The sequence below is a fragment of the Lissotriton helveticus genome, chromosome 4_1 (genome assembly GCF_964261635.1).
Source record: "Lissotriton helveticus chromosome 4_1, aLisHel1.1, whole genome shotgun sequence".
Classification (NCBI taxonomy): Eukaryota; Metazoa; Chordata; class Amphibia; order Caudata; family Salamandridae; genus Lissotriton; species Lissotriton helveticus.
Genome location: NC_136063.1, coordinates 395,311,185 through 395,337,863, shown reverse-complemented (window position 1 = coordinate 395,337,863; position 26,679 = coordinate 395,311,185). Strand labels below are relative to the sequence as shown.

Here is a 26,679-nt window from a genome sequence, read left to right as displayed (position 1 = left end):
TCCAATGTCTTTGAGGCATTCCAGTTGAAGGAGTATTTGCGTGTCATCTACATAGTTATAGCACATGAGGTGAAATTGATTGATCAGTATTGGTAATGACTTCATATAGATGTTGAAAAGCATGGGCGAGATGATGGAACCTTGAACCTTAAGGGACCCCTGCTTTTGTGTATTATGGTTTGGACGAGAAAGTTGTTGTATGGGTGACAGTTCTGTTTCGAAGGTAGGACGCGATCCAGTCTAGAGCAGTCCCCTCTATGTCAGCTTCATGGACTCTTTGTTTCAGAGTGTCATGGTCAACTGTGTCAAAGGCAGCTGACAGGTCCCCCGTTGCAGTCTACTGTATTCTTCAGTTCATCCCATATGGCAAGGAGGGCAGATTCAGTGCCTCTTCCCAGACGGAATCCTGTTTGATAGTCTGAAAGTATGTCATTCTCTTCAATGAACGCTGCTCTTTCTATCAGTTTGCCCAGGAATGGTCCATTTGTAATGGGTCTGTACTTGTCAGGGTTCAGGCGGTCATAATTTGTTTTCTTCAGTAAAGGGCGTATGTGTGACTTTTTGAGTTTTTATGGATATATTCCGGGAGTTAATGAATCGTTGATGATTCTTCTTACTGGAGTGGCAGCAGAGGTTGTTAAAGAATTGTCTTGAAAGTTTGTGGTGGACACAGATCAGAAGAGCTGCCGGCAGTCCTGCTTGCTTTGACCAGGTCCACAAATTCATCGTGTGAGATGTGTTGGAAGGCACGGATAGGCTGGGTTAGAGTATTCTTGGATTGTTGTTTTGTACAAGGGTTAGTGCTGGTGCTTTGTTTCTGTTTTAAGTATGAGTCCAATGTGTTTGCTTTGTCCGTGTAATCATTTGCCAGTTTGTCTGTGAAATCTTGAGTAACAGGATGAGTTCCTTCTAGGCAATTTGGTTTGCAAAATTGATTGAGTATTTTATAGAATTCTTTATTTGTCCATTTAGCATTTTGGATTCTCTCTGAACAGTACCTTTTCTTAGCTTTTTTGATAGCTGACTTGTATAATCTGTTAGTTTCCTGTAGGTGAAGTTTGTCTTGGTTGGCGTTTATTTTGAGCCAGGTATGTTGCAGCTTTCTAATTTGTTGTTTTATTGTTTTTATCTCTGTTTCTCCAGGGCACTTTTTTCTTTTGTTCTGTTGTGTGGTTTTGAGTGGTATAAGGATGTCAAAAGCTTCCTGTAGCCACTCATATAGCTTTTTAACAGAATTTATTGTTTCCAGATTTGTACTGGATGTTAGTTGTATTTCTAAGTCTTCCAAATTGAGTTTGTTCCAAGGCCGATAGGTGGATGGATGCAAGGTAGTTTTAGGTGAGTCGCTTAGTGTTGCTTTATGTTGGAAAGCAAGCAAGTGGTGGTCTGACCATGTGACTGGAGTTATAAAGGTTTTGAAAGGTAACTAGTTCAGTATTACATCTAGATTATGTCCGGTGATGTGTGTGGATTTGTGGACAATCTGATGCAGGTTCAGTGCATCTAGGCAAGTTATTATTGTTTCTGGAAGGGTCATATTGGTAGAGCCATGATGAAGAAAGCGAGCAAGGACAACAGGGGAGAGGGGAAAAAACATGTTTCAGGGTTAAACATTGGTTACTTTACATGATTAATTGTGGACCTATTATGTGGTACAGTAACCAACTGTAGACTAACATACGACAGCTGAATCCTTAGGAACAGTGTCAGGAAAATGTGTGGTCTGGTGACCTAGGCACTCAAATATGGGTGTTATGTACCCCTGGAAACACTGAAATGTTGCACATTTTGAGTCACATTGCAGTACTCCACTCTTCCCTTGTGCAGATATTGTAGTGTGTACATGTGGAATGAAATATCTGGTTGTGGTGTTGAGGGCTGGTACAGTTCACTAAAGAAACATGTTAGGTGGTACTCATGATCACTTCTACAACTTGTTATTCAAGGACATCATTGTTATGATACAGGATTAATGAGGTGGGCAGGGGGCTGAAGAAATCCATGTCATATTTCACGTAGGATCTACACAGTGTGGGTATGGTGTGTTATCATTACCTATGGTGTGCTTGTGATCTTGAGTATTGTTGCATCTGACGTAGAGTTGAGAGTTGTGACAAAGCAATGAGTGAGATTTACATCATGTGGCCTGCAATGTTTATTTTGTACTGAGTTTTTCAGTTGTTATTTCAGTCCCCTACCTCATTATATTCTGCTGGTCATCTCATGGGTCTTTCCAATACTTTCGTATAACTAAAACATTCAAGGGCTATGTATGAGTTGAAAAGTTTGTTTAATTTACAATTGGTGACTTATATTGCCAGTAAGAAGTCCCTGATTTCAAATGTTAAAGTTTTACCTTCTATTCTGATTATCCAGTTCCACCCAAGGTTTAATGCTTCTTTGACTGAGAAGATGGTCATGCTATTCTCAAATTGCAAGAATCGCATGTTCAAAGAAGGCTTAACGTAGTCTAAAGGATTATTTGCAATAGTACCATCAAATAATCTGCTACTGTGTAAGTCTAGATCTATAGGACTTTGTATATCTCTGCCTCCTTTGAAACCCCTTTAACCTGCGTGATCTTTAATCCACAGATTTTAGTTTTTTTGTTATTAATTTTACTTGAACAGATTTAAAAACATTTATCAGATATCCGGGAGTATTAGAAAGTCAGAAAATACATGAAAATGGCCAGTACTTAAAAGTTAAGTTTGTATTGCATACTTGTATTTCTTCATGAATAAACATATAGTTTGTTGGTATATCACATTTTTGTTATGAGGATATGTGGCTTGTAAGAATTCATACAATATAAGGTAAATGGTACTTTGACATTGCCATTCAAATATATTACATCTTGTTATGAGAATTGATATAATATAAAGTAGTAAGTACAGTAAACAATTAAGTTCTCAACACATGTTTCACGGGTTGTATCTTCTTTTTCAGGGCAAAAATATATAATTGTTTCCACACACTTGCAGAGAACTTAGAGATAGAACGTAATCAAATGCAGTGATCACACACTCGAGGAATTAGATACATTGTGACATTGCAAGTATTTTGAGTGTACTAGAGCACACTGACATTTGTCTTAAAATTTGGACTGCGTTTGATTATGTTCTGTCTCTAAGTTTTCTGCAAGTGTGTAGATATGAATATATACTTTTGCCCTGAAAAAGCAGACACTGCCCACACGTTGGCAACTTGATTGGATAATGTACTTACTACTTTATTTGTCTCAATTCTCATAACAAGAAAGAATGTAATATATCTATTTACCAACTTCAAAGTGTAATGTACCATTTTACTTTATATTGTATGAATTCTTACAACAAGCAGCAAATTCTCGTAACAAGAATGTGATATACCCACAAACTATATGTTTATTCATGAAGGTGTACAAGTAAACAATACAAACTTAAATTTTGTTGTGCATGTGATTTTCGTATATTTTCCGACTCCCCACTACTCTCTTATTTATTTAATGTATATGTCAGATGGATAGCTGACACTGTGGTTGAGTGTGCAGGGCCTACACCTTGGGTTATCCACTGATCTTTATAGTAAACATTTATCAAATATATAGTTGGCACCAGGCACATTGAGCAAGCAGAGAAGCCACGTAGCCTGATCATGTACTAACAGTATTATAGTACTTTGTGGGTCTATTAGACAGTAGAGCGACAATTTGCTAATTAATGATAATCAGACAAATCCATTAAATCAGACACCAGTATCTCAGATCTTCATTCTATCACTCTTCCATTACAACTGTGGTCATTCTTCTAGCCTCCACCACAGTCCATGCATATACATCTTTACTTGATTTTATAATCACAGGTTTAGGTTTCTGTACCTGGTGACTTGTTGTATATCTTTTATCCAAACCCGACAAAATGCTATACATTTGTACATATTTTAAGCTGATTGTGCATTTGCATGCAGTCTCAAAATACAGTGGCAATGTAGTGATTTAATGTGCATTTAATCAAGGTATGTGCTACCAGTCTCAATATGCTCACTGCCACAGTCAAGAACTTCCCTACTATTACACAATTCCACATCATTTGTTTTAATACATAGATAATTTTGCTTTTCTTTGAATTTATCAATCTATAATCGAAGACATGTTTAGTCTCTGTCTATGAAGAATCTCTAAGGCGAAACAAGCAATCCTAGCTTTGCTAGTGTGAAACATTTTGAGATTGGTTGCTCTAGCAATAGTGGAAGGTAGTGGAGACTTAGGGGCTCATTTGGATGCCGGACGGACTGAATCCGTCCACCATCCTTTTGTAAATTGGGACCGTCCGCCATGCCTGCGGCGGTCCCGCAACACAAATTATGATGCAACCGCCACCATGGCCTTCGCATTTTTCATTTCAACATTGCAGCGGGTGCTGCTGACAGCAGCACCTGCCGTGATGTTAAAATCGCATGCATTGCATTTCACTGCACTGCATGGTAGGCACCACACGGTGCCTGCCACTTGGTGCAGTGAAATGTAGGGGTGTACCATAGATACCCCCAAAGTGTACTCCACCTCCCTCCAACACAAGGGGGGTCCGCTACTTGCCCCAAATCCATTTCCACCTGTCTATTAACGGTGGGATAACCGCTTACACCAAAAGCCCAACAGAATACAGGATGTCAGGGTAGGTGCATCAAACTGTCTACACTATTTAGAGTTGACAGTCTATGCATTTTTGTGAAAATTTTGACAGAGATAACAACCTCCGCCTCCTCTAAATCAGGTCGTATATATTTTGTGAAATCTATTTGGTTTATTCTTCCAATAATTCTAGTTCCTTTTCATTGTTATAGACCATGCCCTAAATGAGACTTTGAATGTATAAAACTGTTGGACTTTCTGGATTCCTTAGGGCGGAACTAGTTTGTTTATAAAACAAGTACCTTAATGTATGTGCTCGTTCAATGTAGTTGCTGGTAGAGTTATTCAATTTTGTAAAATACAGTTGTATGTTTCTGTTGGATTATATAGTATTTGTGAGCAATTGGGCCTTCTTGAGGCGGGTGATACCCTACTCAAGCAACAGCCACAGACCTTGTCATGGTGAACCACAAAAAGTCACTAAATTAACCTGTGCTTTAGCCTATGGTAGCTTGGCACAAACGCCATCAGGCTTAATAGAGGCAATGTGTAAAGTGTTTATGCAGCACACCAACAGTAAGGAAGTGAAAACACAACACAAGAAAATCCCACTATAATTTAGAGAAACCGAGTAATTTAAATAAAGTATTGGACACCAAAACAACAAACACTCAATTAGTAAGACCGGAGATATGCAATTTTTAAAGGTTTAGGTAAAAATAGTGCTTCCAAGCTCCAACTGTGGTTATCTGGTCGCACCGGACCAGGACAAAGTCTCAAGTTCAGGCCTACTGAGTTGGAGGCTGGGCCAGATACAGCAACCAGGTTAGGCCTGTTGAGAATTGTACCTTATTTCCTTGTTATTTAGCCTAGCTCCATGCAGTGGCGTTTCCAGTTGAGATGTGCTGTGTTGTTTCTGAAGAGGTGTTCTGAGACTGCATCAGGTTGCATTATGCTGCATAGGTTATGATGGGGACCACAGCTGCGCTGACATAGCACCTTTCTCTCCACTTCCAAGGGTCCAACACTCTGACAACACACTTGGGGGTTAGGACTCATAGCAGGCAGAGTCCAGGTGTAGGGTTCAAGATGGTAGGAGTCTTTTCTGTTCCTGAGGCTCTGATCAGGAGTCCAGCAAACTAGCCCTTTGAGTCACTCTGGTGGTTCTGGGTTCAGGGCGCGTCTTACTTGAGCAGCAGGGCAGAGCAGTCCACCTTCTGAGTCTTCCACACGTCTAGAAGTGATATGAAGAGTGGGTCGAAGGGTCCAATATTTATACCTGGTGCCCACTTTGGAGTGGGGGATGCTTCTGGAGGCTGGTGTCAAGCTATTGAAGCGCATGTGCGGTAGGTGACTGCTGCCCCTCCTATCAAGTCAAAGATAGCCCATCCAGGCATCACCCAGACCCTCTATTGTGATACTGTCTGGGAGGAATACACAAATGCCAACTACACCTAATCATGTGACCCCCAGGACAGGCTGCAAGCACCAAATGGTTATGACAAGAAAATGCCAACTTTCTAAAAGTGGATTTTAAATTACAATTAGTAAGACACCAAAACTGACCTTCTTGCCATCAAACATTAGTACGTATTAAATGAAATAAGGTGCCTCAGTGTTTTCTATGGGAGAAGTAGGCCTCACAATAGTGAAAAATTTGACTTTTCCACTACCAGTACATGTAAAAATGAAAAGTACATGTCCAACTTATTAATTACAATTACGGTGCCCGGTATTATGGTATTTATGTTTTTTAGCATTTCCGTCTGTATTTTTCCATATTTATTTTTTGCCCACTTTATCTGTATTTAACCATATCTATCTTGTGTTTTTCATATAAATGAAGTTGTACAACTGTACATTTTCATATTAATTTAACTGACAGACGCACACTCATACTTTGATGTCTGTCTGTTTTAACTATCTCAGGTGCCAAATATTATGTAACAAAACATCCACTGGTAAATATTAGCATTATACCGCAAATGTATGTTGACACATGGCATTATTTAATGAAATTGCATCCTATTTTTTAATTTCCTATGCTTTCTATTTGCTCAGCTGTTGGACTATAATTCATAAAAGACAGCACAAAGTCACTTAAAACAAGCCCAAATTTCTGTATTTATCCACTTTTAAAAATAAATGCAGACAGAAAACGCATTGTTTTCTGTCTGTATTTATCTGTAAAAATCCGTAAAAACTGAAAACCGTGAGCACCCTGCCATATGTACTGTTTAGGCCTGCCTTAGGGGTGACTGGCGTGTATTAAAAGAGATGTCAAATTGGCTATTTAAAACTGCTGGCAGGGTGCTATGGCAGGCCTGAGACATGTTTTACAGAGCCCCTTAAACGGGTGGCACACTAAGTGCTACAGGCCTACTAGTAATATGTATATGGTATACCATTTTACTAGAAGTTTAGAAGTAAATTAAATATGCCAATCAGGTGCTAGCCAATGTTACCATTTTTTAGGGAGGGGGCACAAACACGTTAGCACTGGTTAGCAGTGGTAAAATCCAGAGAGTCTTAAGGCCAGCAGAAACAAATTCAGCAAAATATGAGGGTGAAGGCAAAAGCGTTGGGGATGACCCTGCAGAAAGGGCCAGGTCCAGTAGTGTTTGCAAAAGCCCTAATTTTCAATTTAGAACTACTATGTAACAGTGTCCACATGGTCCAGTAGAATTATATTGAGAATAATTAATCTGAAACATTGTTAAATGCATGCCTTTTTCTTATTTTATTCTGATAAATTATGTTAATCAAAACAATTTTATGCATAACTTTGTGTCTTTGTAAAAGATGAATAATTACTTCAATATGTGTAAAAATTAAAAGGCCTAACGTATTGTAATATTAAAATATGTATTTTATATTTAGGAGGGCGAGACAGGATAGAAGAGTGCCTAATACATATTATGATGATCCTTCTCATTCTCCTGAAAGGTATTGTATTTTATATGGTTATGAAAAATTACTGATGTGCTTTGCTTTTGAAAATTATTTGAGAACTGTTAAAGATTGAAACTTCTGAGATGTTTAAGGTTTTTTGTTGTTTTGTATGTCTGATTTTCAAAATGAGATGATCACCTTTCACAACCTACGCTGTAAATAGAGTCTGAAGATGAAACGCAATGTTACTCAGCTGATGACATTGATGATTGTTATATTGCATTTGAGCAAAAAAATGTCATTCAGGATGTTTTGGAAGGAGGGCAAAGGATTCCCCTCATCAAGTGCCTTTAATGTATCCTTGAAAAAAAACAAAAAAGTGATTGGTGGATTGTTTGCATTAAGCTTAGCCACTGGTAATTCCTCTGGGTCCCAATACATTCCCATAGCCCATACTTAGCTGCCAGTCCAATGTTTTCTTAGTAATAAATAAACCTCACTGGTGAGATAAGTATGAAGTGAAATCCAGGCATAATATTGTACAGCAACGCATCTTCTCTCTACAGAGGAGTCTCACATTTCAGTTAGATCCGAAATATTTGTCCAAAGGAGAAATAAAGGTGGTGTCAAAAAATCTTAGATTTCCTAATAACTTTTTGGGAAGTTTATAGATCTGCACACAATTGAGCCTACTCTTTGCATATTTAGTTTACTCGTAATATATTACGGTTGGTGCAGCTTAATCAAGGGGGGTGCACAGTTAAATGGGGGAAAATACGTTCATTTGCTAGTTACCTTTGTCAAATCCAAGCAAAATTCGACAGATATCAATTTTTTTTGTATTTTGTTGATATGTGAAGTTAGGTCATGGCAGTGCATGGGAACAGGAAGATGTTAATTTGCTAATAACTTTGGTGTCATTGACAAATCGATATGAAATTCTTCAGACATTTACATGTTTGGCGTTCTGTTGGTATATCAGATTTCGCCCTGTTACACTGTAGGGAGCAAAGTTAATGGGAGCAAACTATTATCATCCACTAATAACTTTGGAATTAGTTATTGAATCTGCATTAAAATCAGCAGGCTATTAGGAAGTCACGCCTATAAAGTCTGTAGAAACATCTCAGTGTTAGCTGGGTAACATTCTGGTCTTGCAATCTGCAGTTGAGCTCTCTACATAGAGAAGTCTGTACTTCTTCACTATCTCAGCTATGAGAAGGCACCTGAATTCAAAGCTTGAAAGAAAATAAGTGAAATTCCTATGTGACTGATAGATATATAAAAAATGAAGTAGAGCTTATGAAACCAAAACACTGGAAACCCAACAATCGTTCCTCTATATATTCAGCAGCAGACTGAGCAGGAGTTCAATCACCACTACAGCATTTTGCATTGTACTGCATGAAATGCAAAAATGATCGTGTGGTGAGATGATCCCATAAAAGTGAAAGATGTTTTAAGACCCCTACATGAAACGTCAGCAAAAAAAAAAATTCTCTGACACTCTATTATGAGCACAACTTATCAAATAAAGAAAAAGTATCTAAAAGCCTAAACATACAAAATTATTAGGCTTTTGGCTAATCCTGTTACGCACTGTTGAAGGCTGCTCACAGCCGCAGTTGGCTGCTTGGTCTGGCCGTTGGTCATGCCCTGCAACCAAACCCTGCATGTGCATGGCTGTATGACCCTAGGCTTCCTATTACCCACCTGTGGTAGGATGGCTGCAGGCTTTGCACAGCTAAAGACCATGTCCATGAGGAAGAGGTATGTTTGTACACAAAAATATATGCGCGTGTATTATATCATCGAACAAACTGCCACTGATAAAAGCATAATTAAAGTGAACGTATGGCTTGCATTGGTCATAACACCTCAATGTATCTATAATTCATACAAAACATCACAGTCATAGTCACGCATTTATATCAAAACTCGATTGAAATTCATCAGTTATGGTTAGTTTTGCAATTCATCATTTGCATACTAGCCGTGTAAATTTAAACTTGCACACCAGATACAGTGATTATAGCTGCACAATATTTATAACAATAAATATGAGGATTTCAAACCACATCTTAAAATTTCAGCACATACACAAGGAAATAATACTGTAGCTAAAGTTTTGTCGTTTATGATGTTAATACTAAGTTCATATGTTAACTCAGTAATGAGATAATGCTATTTGTGAAATAATCTACGACATCAACTTTGATGTCATGAGCATTGCAATTTCTTCATTTTAGTTTTTTTAAATAATTTCCATACAATCTAACCATTAAAAACAATTATTTAATTTAAAAATATTTCTGTTTGATTTATATATATTTCAGTGTAGTGTTGCCCTCACAACTAATTTAGTCGGAAGGTCTTGGGGATGTCTGTCATATTTTGCCAAATAGGAGCGACTATATATGAATTGCAATAATTTTCCAAGAAATCACTTCTTTTTTTTAAGATAGTGGATGGATACAGTCAAAAAGAAAGTGTTCATCCTACCATATAGAACTCAGTATGTAACTCAGCATCTTTTGCTAAAAAAGCAGTTGTCCTAAAATGGAATATTTGCCATACTAGCGTGATTTGAAAATCATAAATTGTGGTCACATGAAAGGAGCAGCTCATTAAAGACTCCAAACTTTCTCCTGTCCCGTTCTACTAATGGCAGTGTCAGGAAAATGGGATTGTGTCAATAAGGATGAAGTCTTCCTCATTAGTACATCGATAGTAGCCACATGAGGCACACGTTTAGCACCCATACCTGCACCTTTATATGGAGAACAAAATATCTTTGAAGCAAAAGACTGTTTCTAATTCAAGTCGATTCAGCAAAATCCATGATGAACTTGAGGTTGGAATGTTGGTAAATAACAGTCAACCCCTCAGTGACCATCTTTACCAGATGAGGATCAGAATTGAAACTTGATACCATATAATTGATTAAAGTAGTATCCTTAAGATGGGTAGTCATTTCATCCTAGGTCTATGAAAGGAATTTAGATATTTTCAATGTGGTCTCAAAATGATTGTAATACCAGATATTGTTGGCCCAAATGGTGAGGTTCTCTATTTGGTTAATTCATATAGTAAGTAATTCATATAGTAAGTAAGTAAGTATAGTTTTTATCTTTTGCTACTTTAATTTCAATCAAAAGCAGCAGTTCATATATTAGTCTGGGGCCAATTGTAAAGCTGGAGTTGTTTAATAACACTGCTTAATTGTATTTCAAAATATTAAGAATTAAAATACCCCTATGTTTCCCTGCTGATTTGATGATTCACTAGTTGTGCCAATAATTTCCAAAGTTCTCTATTAGATAGAAATGCTTAGATGCCACACAATAAATGCCCTTTCTCACAATTTATTACAAGAGCATTCCCCACCAGCTAACAACGATGAGTTGGAGGTTGAAGCACAAACCGATAGATTTGACTTTTGAAATGCAGTAGATTTGAGTCATATAGGCCTTTGTGCATGTAAATTGAACTTTCACGCACAAATTAAATTGTAGTGAGTGTGAAGCTGTTAATGATTCACACATAGTGGTTTACACTTAAATAAAGAGTTTTACATATAATTGCTTGTGCGAGTAAATCTTCTCTGACTGGTTTTAGAGGTTGTTGAAGCGTGGGAAGTTCTAGAAAGCTTTATACATCAATTTCCCCTCCTGAAAAGAGACAAGGTTTTATGTTTGTCAAGGGCAGGATTCAATCTGTTCCAGGATAGCAGTTTGAGGCGACTACCACAAAATGGTTTTGGGTGAATGGTTTCTCCTCAGATAAAAAAAAATTCCCTTGGAGAATACTTTTTATTAATAGTTTAAAAGTGCTGTTTTAACTCATACAAGATATTTTCCCTTGTTTAAATGTACTCCGTACACATTTTCTCATGGTTCATGCCCCCATATTTTTCTAAATGGGTTCTCATCTTTCATTTTTGTACGAGGAGTACACATAGGCATCTCTGACTTTCACAGCATCTCAGACATACTGTTAAAAGTTGTATACATTCCTCCCACAAACTTAACATTTAGTAGAAATGTAGAAGTTAAACAGAGGAGTAGATTCTCAAATTATTTTTTGACCTGTTGATAAGGATACTATTCAAGTCTGTCTTGACTAATATAATGGTATTTGTAAAGATTGTGTAGTGATTCTTTTGTAAAATGCAATGTGTTTCTTGTTTTTTCAATAAGTATTATTTTATTATTAATTTTGATTGTCTTTTCACTTCTGAATCAGTCCTATAGCACATAGCTGTATGAAATGAATGTATGCAAGGGCTATCCTGCACTGACCATGTGATATTTTGTTGCAGGATTAAACAGGAGTATTTAACTGTGATTCACAAATTGTGGCCATATCTTATAATATCTGTGTGTGGTTAAATTGATGCAGAGGCAGTGAAAGTGAAAAAGAAAAATTGAGCCACATTTTGATATGTAGTTTAAAAACTGCCAAACTGGACCACTGTTTGATTTGTAGTTTTGAAAGGGCCTTTTACCCTTCTTTGTAAAATTGAATGTGCAAGGGACTTCAAATGCTGGGGTATTCAGATGCATGATCCCCTTTATCTGCATGGATTATTCATTTAGAGAGCAGGATTAGGATGTGGACCATTCTTATTGGACTATACATATTGACTGCCTCTTCTCTCCCTGAGTACCTGTGGAGATATATATATATATATATATATATATATATATATATATATATATATATATATATATACATATATATAATCACCAACGTAGTCCATTTTCCCTCCAGCTTTGGCGCTCAATTTGCAGTGTGATACCCAGCGGCGGGACCATGCTGCTTTTACTTTACTATACGCCCCCCACAGACCCAGGGACTGCCACCTCCCTGGGGCTTTATTTTACTTTGTAAATAAATGCGTAGGGGGGTTTGTGGCCCCCACGCTGCCCGGGGACCACCACCTCCCTGGGGCTTTATTTTTTTAAATATTTGTGTGGGGGGCTTGTGCCCCTCGCAGCCCCTGGGACTGGCACTTCCCTGGGACGAAATTGAAAAGATGCGTGGGCTGGCTCCAGCTCCCCCCACCCCCACAGAGCCCCGGGTACCGCCACCTCCCTGGGGCAATATTAAAAAATAAAGTGGGGGGGTCAAGCCCCTCCACACAGATTGGGGACCACCACCTCCTTGGGAATTTAGTTTGTTGGAGGGGGCACGCTGTTCCCCTCGTGGAGCCGAAAATGGCGTTTGGAACTGCCACCCCCGGGGCCGGCTCCAGCAATGTCCCAGCGTGCACACCCCCGAGACATTGCAGTTTGCAAACTCTGCTTTGCTTCATGGAAGCGAGAGCATTGAAAATGCTTTTGCTTCCATGAAGCGAAGCAGAATTGCCAGAGGCGTCACTGGGGTTGGTGTCACCCGGTGCGGGTAACTCATGGTGTCACCCCCTCACGACTTACCGCATGGACCACCTCTGTCGGAAATGTACGGCGCTAGGTACTGTCTTACTCCTCTAGCTCCCTCTCTCTGTCTAGCTCCATCTAGCTCCCTCTCTCTGTCTTACTCCCTCTAGCTCCCTCTGGTTCCCTCTCTCTCTGTCTTACTCCCTCTAGCTCCCTCTCTCTCTGTCTTACTCCCTCTAGCTCCCTCTCTCTGTCTTGCTCCCTCTAGCTCCCTCTCCTACTCCTTCTAGCTCCCTCTCTCTCTGTCTTACTCCCTCTAGCTCCCTCTCTCTCTGTCTTGCTCCCTCTAGCTCCCTCTCTCTGTTTTACTCCCTCTAGCTCCCTCTCTCTGTCTTACTCCCTCTAGCTTCCTCTCTCTCTGTCTTACTCCCTCTAACCCCCTCTCTCTTACTCCCTCTTGCTCCCTCTCCCTCTCTTACTCCCTCTTGCCCCCTCTCTCTCTGTCTTGCTCCCTCTAGCTCTCTCTCTCTGTCTTACTCCCTCTAGCTCCCTCTCTGTCTTGCTCCCTCTAGCTCCCTCTCTCTCTTACTCCCTCTAGTTCCCTCTCTCTGTCTCGCACCCTCTAGCTCACTCTCTCTCTGTCTTACTCCCTCTAGCTCCCTCTCGCTGTCTAGCTCCCTCTCCCTCTCTCTCTGTCTTGCTCCCTCTAGCTCCCTCTGTCTCCCTCTCTCTGTCTTACTCCCTCTAGCTCCCTCTCTCTGTCCTGCTCCCTCTAGCTCCCTCTCTCTCTTTTACTCCCTCTAGCTCCCTCTCTCTCTGTCTTGCTCGCTCTAGCTCCCTTTCTCTCTATCTTACTCCCTCTAGCTCCCTCTCTCTGTCTAGCTCCTCTCTCGCTGTCTTACTCCCTCTAGCTCCCTCTGTCTCCCTCGCTCTCTGTCTTACTCTCTCTAGCTCCCTCTCTCTCTGTCTTACTCCCTCTAGCTCCGTCTCTCTGTCTAGCTCCCTCTAGCTCTCTCTCTCTCTGTCGTACTCCATCTAGCTCCCTCTCACTCTGTCTTGCTCCCTCTAGCTCCCTCTCTCTCTTACTCCCTCTAGTTCCCTCTCTCTGTCTAGCGCCCTCTAGCTCACTCTCTCTCTGTCTTACTCCATCTAGCTCCCTCTCTCTGTCTAGCTCCCTCTCCCTCTCTCTCTGTCTTGCTCCCTCTATCTCCCTCTGTCTCCCTCTCTCTGTCTTACTCCCTCTAGCTCCCTCTCTCTCTGTCTTACTCCCTCTAACCCCCTCTCTCTTACTCCCTCTTGCTCCCTCTCCCTCTCTTACTCCCTCTTGCCCCCTCTCTCTGTCTTGCTCCCTCTAGCTCTCTCTCTCTGTCTTACTCCCTCTAGCTCCCTCTCTGTCTTGCTCCCTCTAGCTACCTCTCTCTCTTACTCCCTCTAGTTCCCTCTCTCTGTCTCGCACCCTCTAGCTCACTCTCTCTCTGTCTTACTCCCTCTAGCTCCCTCTCGCTGTCTAGCTCCCTCTCCCTCTCTCTCTGTCTTGCTCCCTCTAGCTCCCTCTGTCTCCCTCTCTCTGTCTTACTCCCTCTAGCTCCCTCTCTCTGTCCTGCTCCCTCTAGCTCCCTCTCTCTCTTTTACTCCCTCTAGCCCCCTCTCTCTCTGTCTTGCTCGCTCTAGCTCCCTTTCTCTCTATCTTACTCCCTCTAGCTCCCTCTCTCTGTCTAGCTCCCTCTCTCGCTGTCTTACTCCCTCTAGCTCCCTCTGTCTCCCTCGCTCTCTGTCTTACTCTCTCTAGCTCCCTCTCTCTCTGTCTTACTCCCTCTAGCTCTGTCTCTCTGTCTAGCTCCCTCTAGCTCTCTCTCTCTCTGTCTTACTCCGTCTAGCTCCCTCTCACTCTGTCTTGCTCCCTCTCTCTCTTACTCCCTCTAGTTCCCTCTCTCTGTCTAGCGCCCTCTAGCTCACTCTCTCTCTGTCTTACTCCATCTAGCTCCCTCTCTCTGTCTAGCTCCCTCTCCCTCTCTCTCTGTCTTGCTCCCTCTATCTCCCTCTGTCTCCCTCTCTCTGTCTTACTCCCTCTAGCTCCCTCTCTCTCTGTCTTACTCCCTCTAACTCCTCTAGCTCCCTCTCTCTTACTCCCTCTAGCTCCCTCTGTCTTGCTCCCTCTAGCTCCCTCTCTCTCTGTCTTGCTCCGTCTAGCTCCCTCTCTCTCTGTCTTACTCCCTCTAGCTCCCTCTCTCTCTGTCTTAGTCCCTCTAGCTCCCTCTCTCTGTCCTGCTCCCTCTAGCTCCCTCTCTCTCTTTTACTCCCTCTAGCTCCCTCTCTCTCTGTCTTGCTCGCTCTAGCTCCCTCTCTCTCTATCTTACTCCCTCTATCTCGCTCTCTCTGTCTAGCTCCCTCTCCCGCTGTCTTACTCCCTCTAGCTCCCTCTGTCTCCCTCGCTCTCTGTCTACCTCTCTCTAGCTCCCTCTCTCTGTCTAGCTCCCTCTAGCTCCCTCTCTTGCTCCCTCTAGCTCCCTCTGTCTCCCTCTCTCTCTGTCGTACTCCCTCTAGCTCCCTCTCTCTGTCTTCCTCCCTCTAGCTCTCTCTCTCTCTCTCTTACTCCCTCTAGCTCCCTCTCTCTCTCTGTCTTCCTCCCTCTAGCTCCCTCACTCTGTCTTCCTCCCTCTAGCTCCCTCTCTCTCTATCTTACTCCCTCTAGCTCCCTCTCTCTGTCTAGCTCCCTCTCTCTGTCTTGCTCCCTCTAGCTCCCTCTGTCTCCCTCTCTCTCTGTCTTGCTCCCTCTCTCTGTCTAGCTCCCTCTCTCTCTGTCTTACTCCCTCTAGCTCCCTCTCTCTGTCTAGCTCCCTCTCTCTCTCCTACTCCCTCTAGCTCCCTCTCTCTCTGTCTAGGTCCCCCTCTCTCTCTATCTTACTCCCTCTAGCTCCCTCTGTCTCCCTCTCTCTGTCTTACTCCCTCTCTCTCTGTCTTACTCCCTCTAACTCCCTATAGCTCCCTCTCTCTTACTCCCTCTAGCTCCCTCTCTGTCTTGCTCCCTCTAGCTCCCCCTCTCTCTGTCTTGCTCCCTCTAGCTCCCTCTCTCTTGCTCCCTCTAGCTCTCTCTGTCTCCCTCTCTCTCTGTCTTACTCCCTCTAGCTCCCTCTCTCTCCGTCGTACGCCCTCTAGCTCCCTCTCTCTCTGTCTTCCTCCCTCTAGCTCCCTCTCTCTCTCTTCCTCCCTCTAGCTCCCTCTCTCTCTGTCTTCCTCCCTCTAGCTCCCTCCCTCACTCTCTGTCTTACTCTCTCTAGCTCCCTCTCTCTCTGTCTTACTCCCTCTAGCTCCCTCTCTCTGTCTAGCTCCTTCTCTCTTGCTCCTTCTAGCTCCCTCTGTCTCCCTCTCTCTCTGTGTTACTCCCTCTAGCTCCCTCTCTCTCTTACTCCCTCTAGCTCCCTCTCTCTCTGTCATACTCCCTCTAGCTCCCTCTCTCTCTGTCTTCCTCCCTCTAGCTCCCTCTCTCTCTCTTACTCCCTCTAGCTCCCTCTCTCTCCATTTTACTCCCTCTAGCTCCCTCTCTCTGTCTAGCTCCCTCTCTCTTTGTCTTGCTCCCTCTAGCTCCCTCTGTCTCCCTCTCTCTCTGTCTTGCTCCCTCTCTCTGTCTTACTCCCTCTAGCTCCCTCTCTCTCTGTCTTACTCCCTCTAGCTCCCACTCTTACTCCCTCTAGCTCCCTCTCTGTCTTGCTCCCTCTAGCTCCCTCTCTCTCTGTCTTGCTCCGTCTAGCTCCCTCTATCTGTCTTACTCCCTCTAGCTCCCTCTCGCTCCGTCTTAGTCCCTCTAGCTCCCTCTCTCTGTCCTGCTCCCTCTAGCTCCCTCTCTCTCTCTTACTCCCTCTAGCTCCCTCTCTCTCCGTCTTGCTCGCTCTAGCTCCCTCTCTCTCTTACTCCCTCTAGCTCCCTCTCTGTCTAGCTCCCTCTCTCGCTGTCTTACTTCCTCTAGCTACCTCTGTCTCCCTCTCGCTGTCTTACTCCCTCTAGCTCCCTCTCTCTCTGTCTTTCTCACTCTAGCTCCCTCTCTCTCTGTCTTTCTCATTCTAGCTCTCTCTGTCTTACTCCCTTTATCTCCCTCTCTCTCTGTCTTGCTCTCTCTAGCTCCCTCTCTCTCTTTTATACTCCCCCTTGCTCCCTCTCTCTCTGTATTGCTCTCTCTAGCTCCCTCTCTCTGCATTACTCCCTCTACCTCCCTCTGTCTCCCTCTCTCTCTTACTCCATCTGTCTTCCCTGGATTTGTATGAACAAGAGTGCGAGCAACAGGTGGCACTGTAGTGAAGAGCAAGCTGAAATTTGGAACTGGTTCACTGGAAAACTGAAGACTGCAAGATACTGAAAAATAGGAAACCATGCACCCTCAGATGAGCTAGGCTGCTATAGAGTTGCCTTGTGAGCAAAGAAAATTGCAGTCAAGCATTGCAGATCTCCTGCGAGACGCTGGCCAGTGTGAACTTCATGAGGAACAAGCTTGCACAGGGAGCGACAGTAAAGGTGAGAGCAGAGGCGAGGCTGCAGTGCAGATTGGTGTCACCCCATGTGTTGGTGTCACCCGGTGCGGGCCGCACCCCCTTAGTGACGCCACTGAGAATTGCTTTTGGGCAGAGGGATCTGCATGTTTGCAGCTCCCTCTGCCCAAAAGCAATGCCTGCTCCAGCAGGAGGTGGGGAGCCGGCAGGAACCGCGGGGGCCTTGAGGCTCCCCTATGGTCCCCAAGGACGTGGCCATGCCCCGGGGAATGGGCTCTGAGGGATGGAGACCCCGGACCATGCAGGCACCCCTACACATTTTCTTTTTCTTTAAATGAAAGGTTGTGACCGTACCCTGGAGGATGGTGTCCTTGGGGCTACATTGGCCATGCGGGAGGTGGCGGTCCCTGGCTCTACAGGGGGGCGTGCATTAGTTTACAAACATTAGCTCCATGGATACCCCTACATACATAAATACTAATTCCCCGGGGTGGGTGGCAGTCCCTGGAGAATTCATATACCCTTTGAGGGGGGCCGGTGTGCCCCCTCCTATTTAACTGGCATGCCCTCGGGACCTGGCCCACCTAGGGGCTAGTTAAAAACAAGCGCAGGAGACTGCCTGTTTTTTATTTTTACCGCAAATTCATGATTATTTCGATTTTGCTGTATTGTTATTTAATTTTAAATGCTTTTCTGGCCTGTCGGGCCCCTCTGGGACCTCACCACCACCTTTATAGGGTCAGGGTATGACCCTTTCTTTTCTTCTTTTTTTTTTAACAGGACTCGGCTTAAGCCTAGTCCTAAAATAGCTGCCAACACTACCTGGTTGAAGTGTTGGCAGCCAATCAGAGCTCTGCATTTCCCTGCATGAGCTAGTTATTTTTCAAAAAGTCATTGCTGCCCCAGCAATCACTAACTCTGTTTCTTAAATTACAACTACTGAATGGATTTACATCAAAAATCACAGTCTGCGCAACCAAATCTACCTTTCTGCCAAATTTGGTGTAATTCTGTCCAGCAGTCCGGGCTCCAGGCATGTCTAAAGGTCCTTTGGGAATTAACATGGGAAAACTCACTTTTTTTTACACCCCGTTTTTTCAGACCCCGTTTAAAGATCATCCCAAAACTTTTCATGTACAGCAAAACCTAACTTTACACTTTTTTGGGAAAATCTTGTGAAAATTTGTCAATCAGCGTCAAAGTTAAAGGCAAGTCGAAAAATGCTTTTCCTATGGAAATATGGTCCTAACTAGAACCCCTGCTGGCAGCCGCCAGGAAGTAGTATGTATATATTTATGTATGTATGTGTATATATATATATTAGCTTAAAATGAGCTAAGTATGCTGCTGTGTTAGTGGATAAAATAATACCAATTCAAATATATGTCGGTGGCAAAGCCAGGCAGAAGCATCAACAGTGCACATGCAGTGGGTAAGGACCTTTTAGTTCACCCCGTAGCCCAGGTTTTGGCTGAGTCGGCCAGGTAAGGGTTCGAGTCCTGTCAACTCCACTGATTGCAAAATCGGGTTATCAGCCCTCAAGAGTAGTGGGTGTAGTGATCGCTCTTTAAAGGTGCACCAGGATATGTGGGGTGAAGCTGAACACTTTGTTATCTGATAGAGACATCTAGTCGCAGATTCCTCATCTGTGAATTCTCCCCAGGCACCAGACTGGATCTGGAAAAACATTCAACAGTACCTATGCGTGTCGGTAGAGGGCTTTGTGTGACTCTCTAGTGATGCTGACCAGCGGATATGATGTAGACGGAGTCCATATATGCCCCTTCCCGAAGCGCTGATGCCAGTTTCTTCTTTTCTGTGCTTTCAACGCAGAACCGGTAGAACTTCCTCAGGCCGTTTTTTGCCTACTTCAGCATTTTTGTCGAACTGACTAGTGTGTCTTTAAACTTCTCTCATATCCTTGGGGTTCAAGCCTTTTGGGTCCATATGTTGGCCACAGACCCTCACTCTATTTGTGCCTGGGGGGCAAACCATGACTCAGAGGAGTTTGACTCCTGTTCGCCAACTTCACCCAAAGGCTCTGCGGGAAGGTCGTATGAAGCTCCTAGCGGCGCCTAAGTCAGTTTTGCAAGACTTCCGTCGACCTTGGTCCCCTTCAGTCTCCACAGACCACCTACAGGTGCACTCCAGGAGCCGTTCCCGTGGCTGTCACTCTCCATCGATGTCCCGAGGTAAGGCAGGACATAGTTGGTCAAAGTTGTGGCATCTCCCAACCTCACCTCATAAAGCCTCTGTCTCCCACACCTCAGCTCCTCCCAATCTACAGCTGAGAAGCTGGTACACAAGTCCACCCAAGGCCTCCTTTCCTTCCCTGGAGCCGGAGCGACTCTGACCCAGATGTGAGAATACAATAATTCCCTTCATGCTATGTGTGGGTCTTTGCCTTCCCCTAGAGCACTTTTGGGCCCCAATGAGGTGCGAGGAGGTTTAACTGTGTCCACGTCGGCGAGATCGCCCTATGCCTCAGTTTGGCCTTCTGATTCCATAGTCAAGTTTGTTTTGATGCTGGGGCACAGCCCTTTGAGGTTCCCACCTTCGGTGCCTGGGTCTGATCAGTCGACTCCGACGACAACTCAGATTGATGCCACTCCACTTCCCCTTTCCTACACTGTGATATCTCTGATTCGGCACCGGGTAACATCTGAGACAGTGCCCCCTGTTTCAGAAACCTTCCGCCCGCTCTCTGTGGAGGTCCCTCCTGGTTTACCTTCTGAGTTACATGATTTTGGAGGTGATGAAGAGGTTTTGGAGTTTCTACATGCCATGTCTTACACTACCGGGCTTCCTATGATGGATAGCTGGCTGACTGAGCTGGGCGATGCTAGTGACTTGGAGGCTTCCCCAGCCTCGGGTCTCCTTTCCCCTCCTGGCCTTGCTACAGAGGCGAGCTGACATGCTGAGGCGGGTTTCTGTGGTTTGGGATTTGACACTTCCTTCTGTGGAAGTGACTACTTATCCTTTACGTGATTTCCTCCATCACGGCCTAACCTGGGTAGAGCCGGTGCTTCCCTATAGTGAAGCCCTAGTTGACATTTTCTCGGGGGCTTGGGCTAAACCTGATACGGGGGCCCCTGTGGATTGCTCTATTTCTCACAGACACCATGGTGCCCCAGGTGATCCAGGTCTGTCTCCTCCGACATCCTACTCATCACAGTTTTGTGGTACAGGCTACTTTGCCTCTCATGATCACAACTCTCTTCTAAATGTCCCTCCAGACAGAGACTCCAGAAGACTAAACACTTGTGGCAGGCATATTTTCTACTCTACCACTTCTGCAGTGTGGTCCCTTAATACTTCTTGTGTTCTTGGACACTTTTCCCATACCTATGGAATTCATTGGCACGCCTGATGCCTTCACTTTCTGATGAGAACCAGAATGATCTTACCCAGTAAATATGGGATGGGCACCAAACAGCTAAATTGATTATCCGAAGTGGTTTAAATGCAACTGACACTGTAGGCCGGGCCATGGCCTCTTCAGTGGCACTATGTTGTCTTGCCTGGCTGTGCATCTCTGGGTTTTCAAAGGCTGTTCAGGCTACCTTGATTAACATGCCCTTTGATGGCACCCTTCTATTCAGTGCCCATGCTGACACTGCATTACAGCAGTTTCGGCAAAGTTGGGCCAGAGCAAACTCTGAATTCTGTACATCTGCCTTACCCAGAAGACTTGTTATCCTAGCTCCCCACGGACCTAGTATGGGGGACGTTCGTCTTTCCTTTCCATTCGAGCTATTGGCAGTCTTCTGGCCGCCATTTTATTTTAAGTATTCCATCTTCTGGTGCCACCCTGTGATGTAGTCCTGCCTTCAGCAGGTGTAATTCTTTCTTCCAACCATCAAAGATGAATTGTAGCTCCCGTTCTTAGAGTGTTTTTTTGTTTTGTGGACCTGAGTAGGTTTTCATCCTTAACAGTATAGGGGTTTTCTCCTTTCCAAACTTCATGCAAGTAGTCATTATTTATGGTATTTCTTTTTTTATCTTATTTGAACCAAAAGAAAAGTAAAACACCACATTAGCGTCATTGTTGCACATCAAAATGTTTTCAAAATTGGGTTGAGCATCAGCTAAGCTAAGTACCCGCCCTTTGTCCACTCATCTACAATATTTAAAATGCGGGTTACAGAGTCAGTGAAGAGGTCAGGATCCATTTTGAGGGGAGACACACAATCCCCATTGATATTTACTCCACTTGCCTCAAATTTTCTCCTATTTTTTTTACTACTTTTTCAGCTATCATACTCAAGTCCATATAATTTTTGTCAATCCCTCAGACGTGGCGACATTTCAGCCCCCAATAACGGGCAATGTTGCATTTGGATATCACCAGGCTCAGAGTCATCCAGGTCTGTTCCATTCAGTTACGGTCTGAATCTTCCTAGACATTGAGCAAGCACCATTTAGCAGTAAGAGGCACAGATGCACCACACAAAAGTGTTCATACAATTTACAAATGCTTCCAAATAGCGTTGTATATCCGGACTTCCTTTGATAATATGGAAAACGGTACCTTTCTGAGCACATTTTCTGTGACAGTAGTCGCTGTTGCTGTACCTGTTTTTATTAATGTGGTACAGGTGAAATAGGCTCTATGCAATATATTAAACTGCACCAGACATAATCTGGCCCTTATTGCTATTTCCCTCTGAGAGGCTAGGGCCTCAGGCCATTCATCGTCTTCTATGCCACCCAAATCTAAAGCCCACTTCTCACGCAGATGCACTATGGTATCATGGATGTGATGGAGTTCGCCTTGCTTATCATGTGGTCAACGAGAAGCCGATCCTCTAAAGGGGTGGATACAGGCAGTTCTTCGCCTCTAGGCAGTGTTGTTTGGAGAACGTGTCTGATTTGTAAATAGTTGTACATCTCAGCGGGAGCTTAAGTGTAGTCTCTCTGTAAATCAGTAAAGGGAATGACTGCTTCCCATACCCAAAGATCTCCTCTTCTGGGCTGCCCACTCAGATCACATTTGTCAAATCCCAGAAGCACACCCATGTGCACATTACTGCTGAATCCCATAGGGCAATGGATTGTGTCCTCCAGTGTCGCCAGAGCTGTGTGCCAGAGACTGACCAAGACGTGGGGGAGCAGAATGAAAAGCATGGAAATAACCCCAAGGGTGCATAGTTAGGTGATCCATACAAAGCGATGGCTCATCTTCTGGTAAGTGTGCTCATTGGATGATAATCGCAAGCTGCCCAATAATAGCTATTGCACCATCATACCACCTCCTTGTGAGTTTGCAAAGAGCAATTCGTGCTGACCCCATTCCATAGTAATGTGTGTAATGTGTGCACTGTGACAAGGTATGGAGTATTATGGGAGGCATATAGAAAACGGGGCAGTGCCATCATCTTGAAAAGCGCTACCCTACCTAGTGGGGACAGGCGCCGGGATCTCCAATGATAAACGTCTTTCTTAACCATATCCAGGGGAGGTAGTAGATTTTTCTAGTAAAAGAGATCTGGGTCAGTAGTGGAACAGATTCCTAGATTTGTGAAGCCCTCCATAGTCAACCTGACCTCATAGTCTCAAGGTAACTAGGTTGGTTGGCCATGTAGTACATAAATTAATGATTACGCCCAATTGATCATGGATCCAGAATAGCAGCCAAATATGTTAAGTAAATGCATTATCCTGTTCAAGGAGAATTTAGGATCTGCCACATACAACAGGAAGTAGTCAGCATAAAGACTCTTTCCTCCCATTGATCTGACCAGCGTAGTGTCCCCAAAGCAGGGGATCCATTTGGATCCAAGCAGCCAGGGGTTCCAAACATTAGGGCGAAAAGGAGGGCGGAGAGTGGGCATCCCTGCCGGGTGCCACGCTGTAGAGGAAAGACTTGCGAGGCTCCTCCATTGACAACCACTTGGGCCAGGGGTTCAGTGTACAAAAGTCAGACCAGCCTACAAATCTAGAACCAAAGCCCATTTTTGCTAGCATCTCAAAGAAATAAGGCCATTCGACTGTATCTTCTTGAATATATCTTGCCTGTGCAGTCTCCTCAAATTGAGCGCAGTCTGCACCACAGCATAAATCAGGATTGATCAGATGGACTAGTTTATTGATAACTTGTATTAACTGGGAAGCCAGGAATTTACCCAATATTTTAACTTCAGCATGAGGACTGGGATTGGCCTGTATGAGGCAGAGTCATTTGGTGGTTTGCCCTCCTTGTATATGATGACAGTGGTAGCCACTTGCTGGTCTCGAGGGAGGGTCCCCCGTTCTCTACTTTCTTTAAACATCCGTAGTATGTGCGGGGCAATTTTCAGAGCAGTGAGTTTGTGAAGTGCGATGGGCATCCCATTTGGACCCAGCACCTCACCTGTATTTAGATCTTCAATCGAGCAAACTGTCTCTTCTTACGTAAGGCTGCCCTCAAGGAGGGCATCATCATTTGTGAAGGAAGAAAGTGCTTAGTCTGCTAAGAACTCACAGAATTCTTCAGCTGTCGTGGCACAAGATGGGGAGGACAGTTGAGAATAGTAAGAGCCAAAGCTTCGGCAATAGCTAATTTTTCGGTGAGCCATTCCCCTTCCTCAGAGCTAATCTTTAATACACATGGGCTTACCTTCTCCTTATCCAACCAGACAAGGAGTCTACCAGCCCTGTCCCCTGCTTCATAGACGAGGTGCAAAGTTGCCCTATGCTTGGTCCTGGCCTCCTCCATCACTATATCCCTATATTTTCTCTGGGTTAGTGCTAGTTTGTGTCTGGTGTCAGTTTGATTTTAGTGGGCCAACTATGTTTACAACTGCAAGATGTCGCCTTCTATAGCTTTCAGTCCGGCCCTTTTATCTCTCTAATGACCTACAATTAGGACAAGGGCTGCCCCCTAATCACCATTTTATAGGCTGAGTCTACAGTTGCCTCATTTTCGGTAAAGTAATGTTCTGTGGCCTGTACACAGGGACAGACTGGGAACAAAAACCGGCCCTGGCAAAGTGCTTGGCCGGCCCCCCATCCCCCCGGGGGGGAGGTTGTGCGTGCCGCCGAGCTCTTTGCCAGGGCCGGTTTTTGATGCTGCAAAAATGGCCCTGTAACAAAAATGGCCCCCAGGGGACCAAACCGGCCCCCCACCCGTGCTGCGCACTGGGGGATTGCCCGGTGCGCGCTACGGCCAGTCCGGCCCTGCCTGTACAAGACCCCCCTTCTCACACTGGGCACTTTAGGGTACCAGGGATATAGAGCTTTATGGCTTGTCGGATCTCGGAGTCATCGAGATCATACACTGCCTAGAGCGGGTAATGATCAGAGATGCATCTAGCCATGTGAAGGAAATGGGAGAGACAATGAGCCAAAGCCTGCCAAGGCCAGCACATACTCAGTTCTAGAGAGGGTACCATGAGCTCCTGAGTGGAAAGTAAAGTCTTGCGTTGTGGGATTATTTATGGTAGTTTGCTCGCTTGTGTGGATGCACTATTGACTTGCTCAGTGTTCCTCATGGAACATATTCTGAATGCCTCTTAGGTGTTCCTGGGTATACTTATGGTATTTTAGTTTCTCTTGTAACACTGGACAGATTGTGCACGAGGCTTCCGGCTTGCACTTAGGCCTTATTGGGTGTGTCTCTCTTCCTGCTTCCTTAGTTCCTTAGAGTATTTTTTATACTTTATAATGGCTTTACTTAGTGTTTCCTGACACGCTCTCCTTTTCCTAAGAGCTGCGACGTGCGGTAAAGTCCCCTCTTTGCAAAATCTAGTGCCGCTATCAGTGCATCATTCCACTGCTATAGCCGCCTGCAATCAATATTTCTGATGGGATGGACGCGGCGTCCCTTTCATGGGTACCTGTTGTGCTTGTTTGTTTTTGAAAAAAAAGAAGAACAAGTCCATTATACAAGTCAAACATGATACAGCGCTATATCTATATTATGTTATATATACATTGCTTATTGCGTGAAATTTGTCCGACATTTATCTTCCTCCCTTTTTTCTGCTGCTTTTTCGTATTGTGGCAGTTTTTCTGACTCTTATCTGTGAATTCTATCATTTCAAGGGCCTACTTTCTCGTGCATCCATCCCTGGTCGCGTTTGACTTTCATCCTTGCAAAGTAATGTCCGTCTTTTCACTTTGGAAACCTTCCTCATCCCTTTTGTTAACATAACTCTGTTCGAGGTATTGCACATTGCATCTATCTGCATCTCTATTCTTCACCCTCACTGTATACTCGTTTTGTGTGGTGGGTTTTGTTTAACACTTTAAGCGAGGTTCTTTGACCCGTCGTCCTCTTTTTCTTTGTGGGTTTCTCTTTTTTTACCTATACGGGGGTACTTATTTGTCTAGCCCATTAAGGGTTATACCAGTTCTTCTTTATTTTTGGTCTCTTCCCATCTTGAGAGTTCCGTCCTCTTGTTGTGTCTTCACTTCCATTTGGAAGCTGTGGAGTCGTTTTTCTTCATGTATGGTGTTTGCAATCTCCATAAGTGGTATTCTGCAGCGTTTCTTCTTTCGATAGGTTTATACTTTGCCTTCACTTTTTACTGTTCCCGGTCTCCTGTGGTGGTGATCTTTTCTGGAATCCATACTTGTATTCTTGTATGTTCTGCAACCCTTCTTGGGTTCAGCTTTTTATGCTTAGTATTCATTTGGACTTCTGTTTCTTAGGTACCTTGTCCCTGTTTGATGATTTACCTTTTTTATCTTGTCTAATGCCTCAGCCAGGTCCTCCTATGTCTGACTCACTTACTATCGGATGATCCAGAGGCATCGCTATTCCAGTCTTCCGGGTGTTTGCATCTCATGAACACGGATGCAGGTCTTGATTTCTCTCTGGTGAGGTTTCTCACCCTCTAGTCTTCTTTCACAATATAACCATCTGGGTCTGTTTCTAGCTGCTTCAGTCAGTTGCCTTTGTTTTCTTGTGTCAGTAGACGTTCTTTTCCTTCTGTGTTTGATGTTTCCCACACTCTCATTTTCTTTCTCCAGTTGTGCGGCTCATTTCGGCCTAGTCCTCTTGTTGTCTCTGACATCATTTGTAGTATATGGGTCCTTGCCCATATGTATATATTATTTATATTGTGTTTATATATTTCTCTTACTACTACCAGTGCACTCTACATATGAGTATTGTGTGGGTGATTCCACAGGTGCTACCTTTATCTCTAGTAGTGTTTTCATCAAGACAGCTATCGTGCTTTGTTGTTCCTGATGGCTTCTTGTTAGAGAGTATTGCTCCATGCTTTCCCTTGTGCATAGTTTCTTGGTTACTCTTCTTTCTGTTTGTACGAAACTGTTTCCATACAGCAATGTTTTCCTATGGCTAAGAGCTTAGGCTCAGTAGTAT

General features: G+C 43.8%; 1 protein-coding gene across 1 annotated transcript in view; it reads left to right on the top strand.

The window, feature by feature from the left end:
- RIMS2 (regulating synaptic membrane exocytosis 2) overlaps nucleotides 1-26,679 on the top strand; it is a 1,857,427-nt gene that overhangs the window by 1,321,488 nt on the left and 509,260 nt on the right. The window contains exon 22 of the mRNA XM_078686898.1: nucleotides 7,493-7,558. Within this exon, the coding sequence (XP_078543024.1) occupies nucleotides 7,493-7,558 (66 nt within the window). The remainder of the gene's footprint in view (nucleotides 1-7,492; nucleotides 7,559-26,679) is intronic.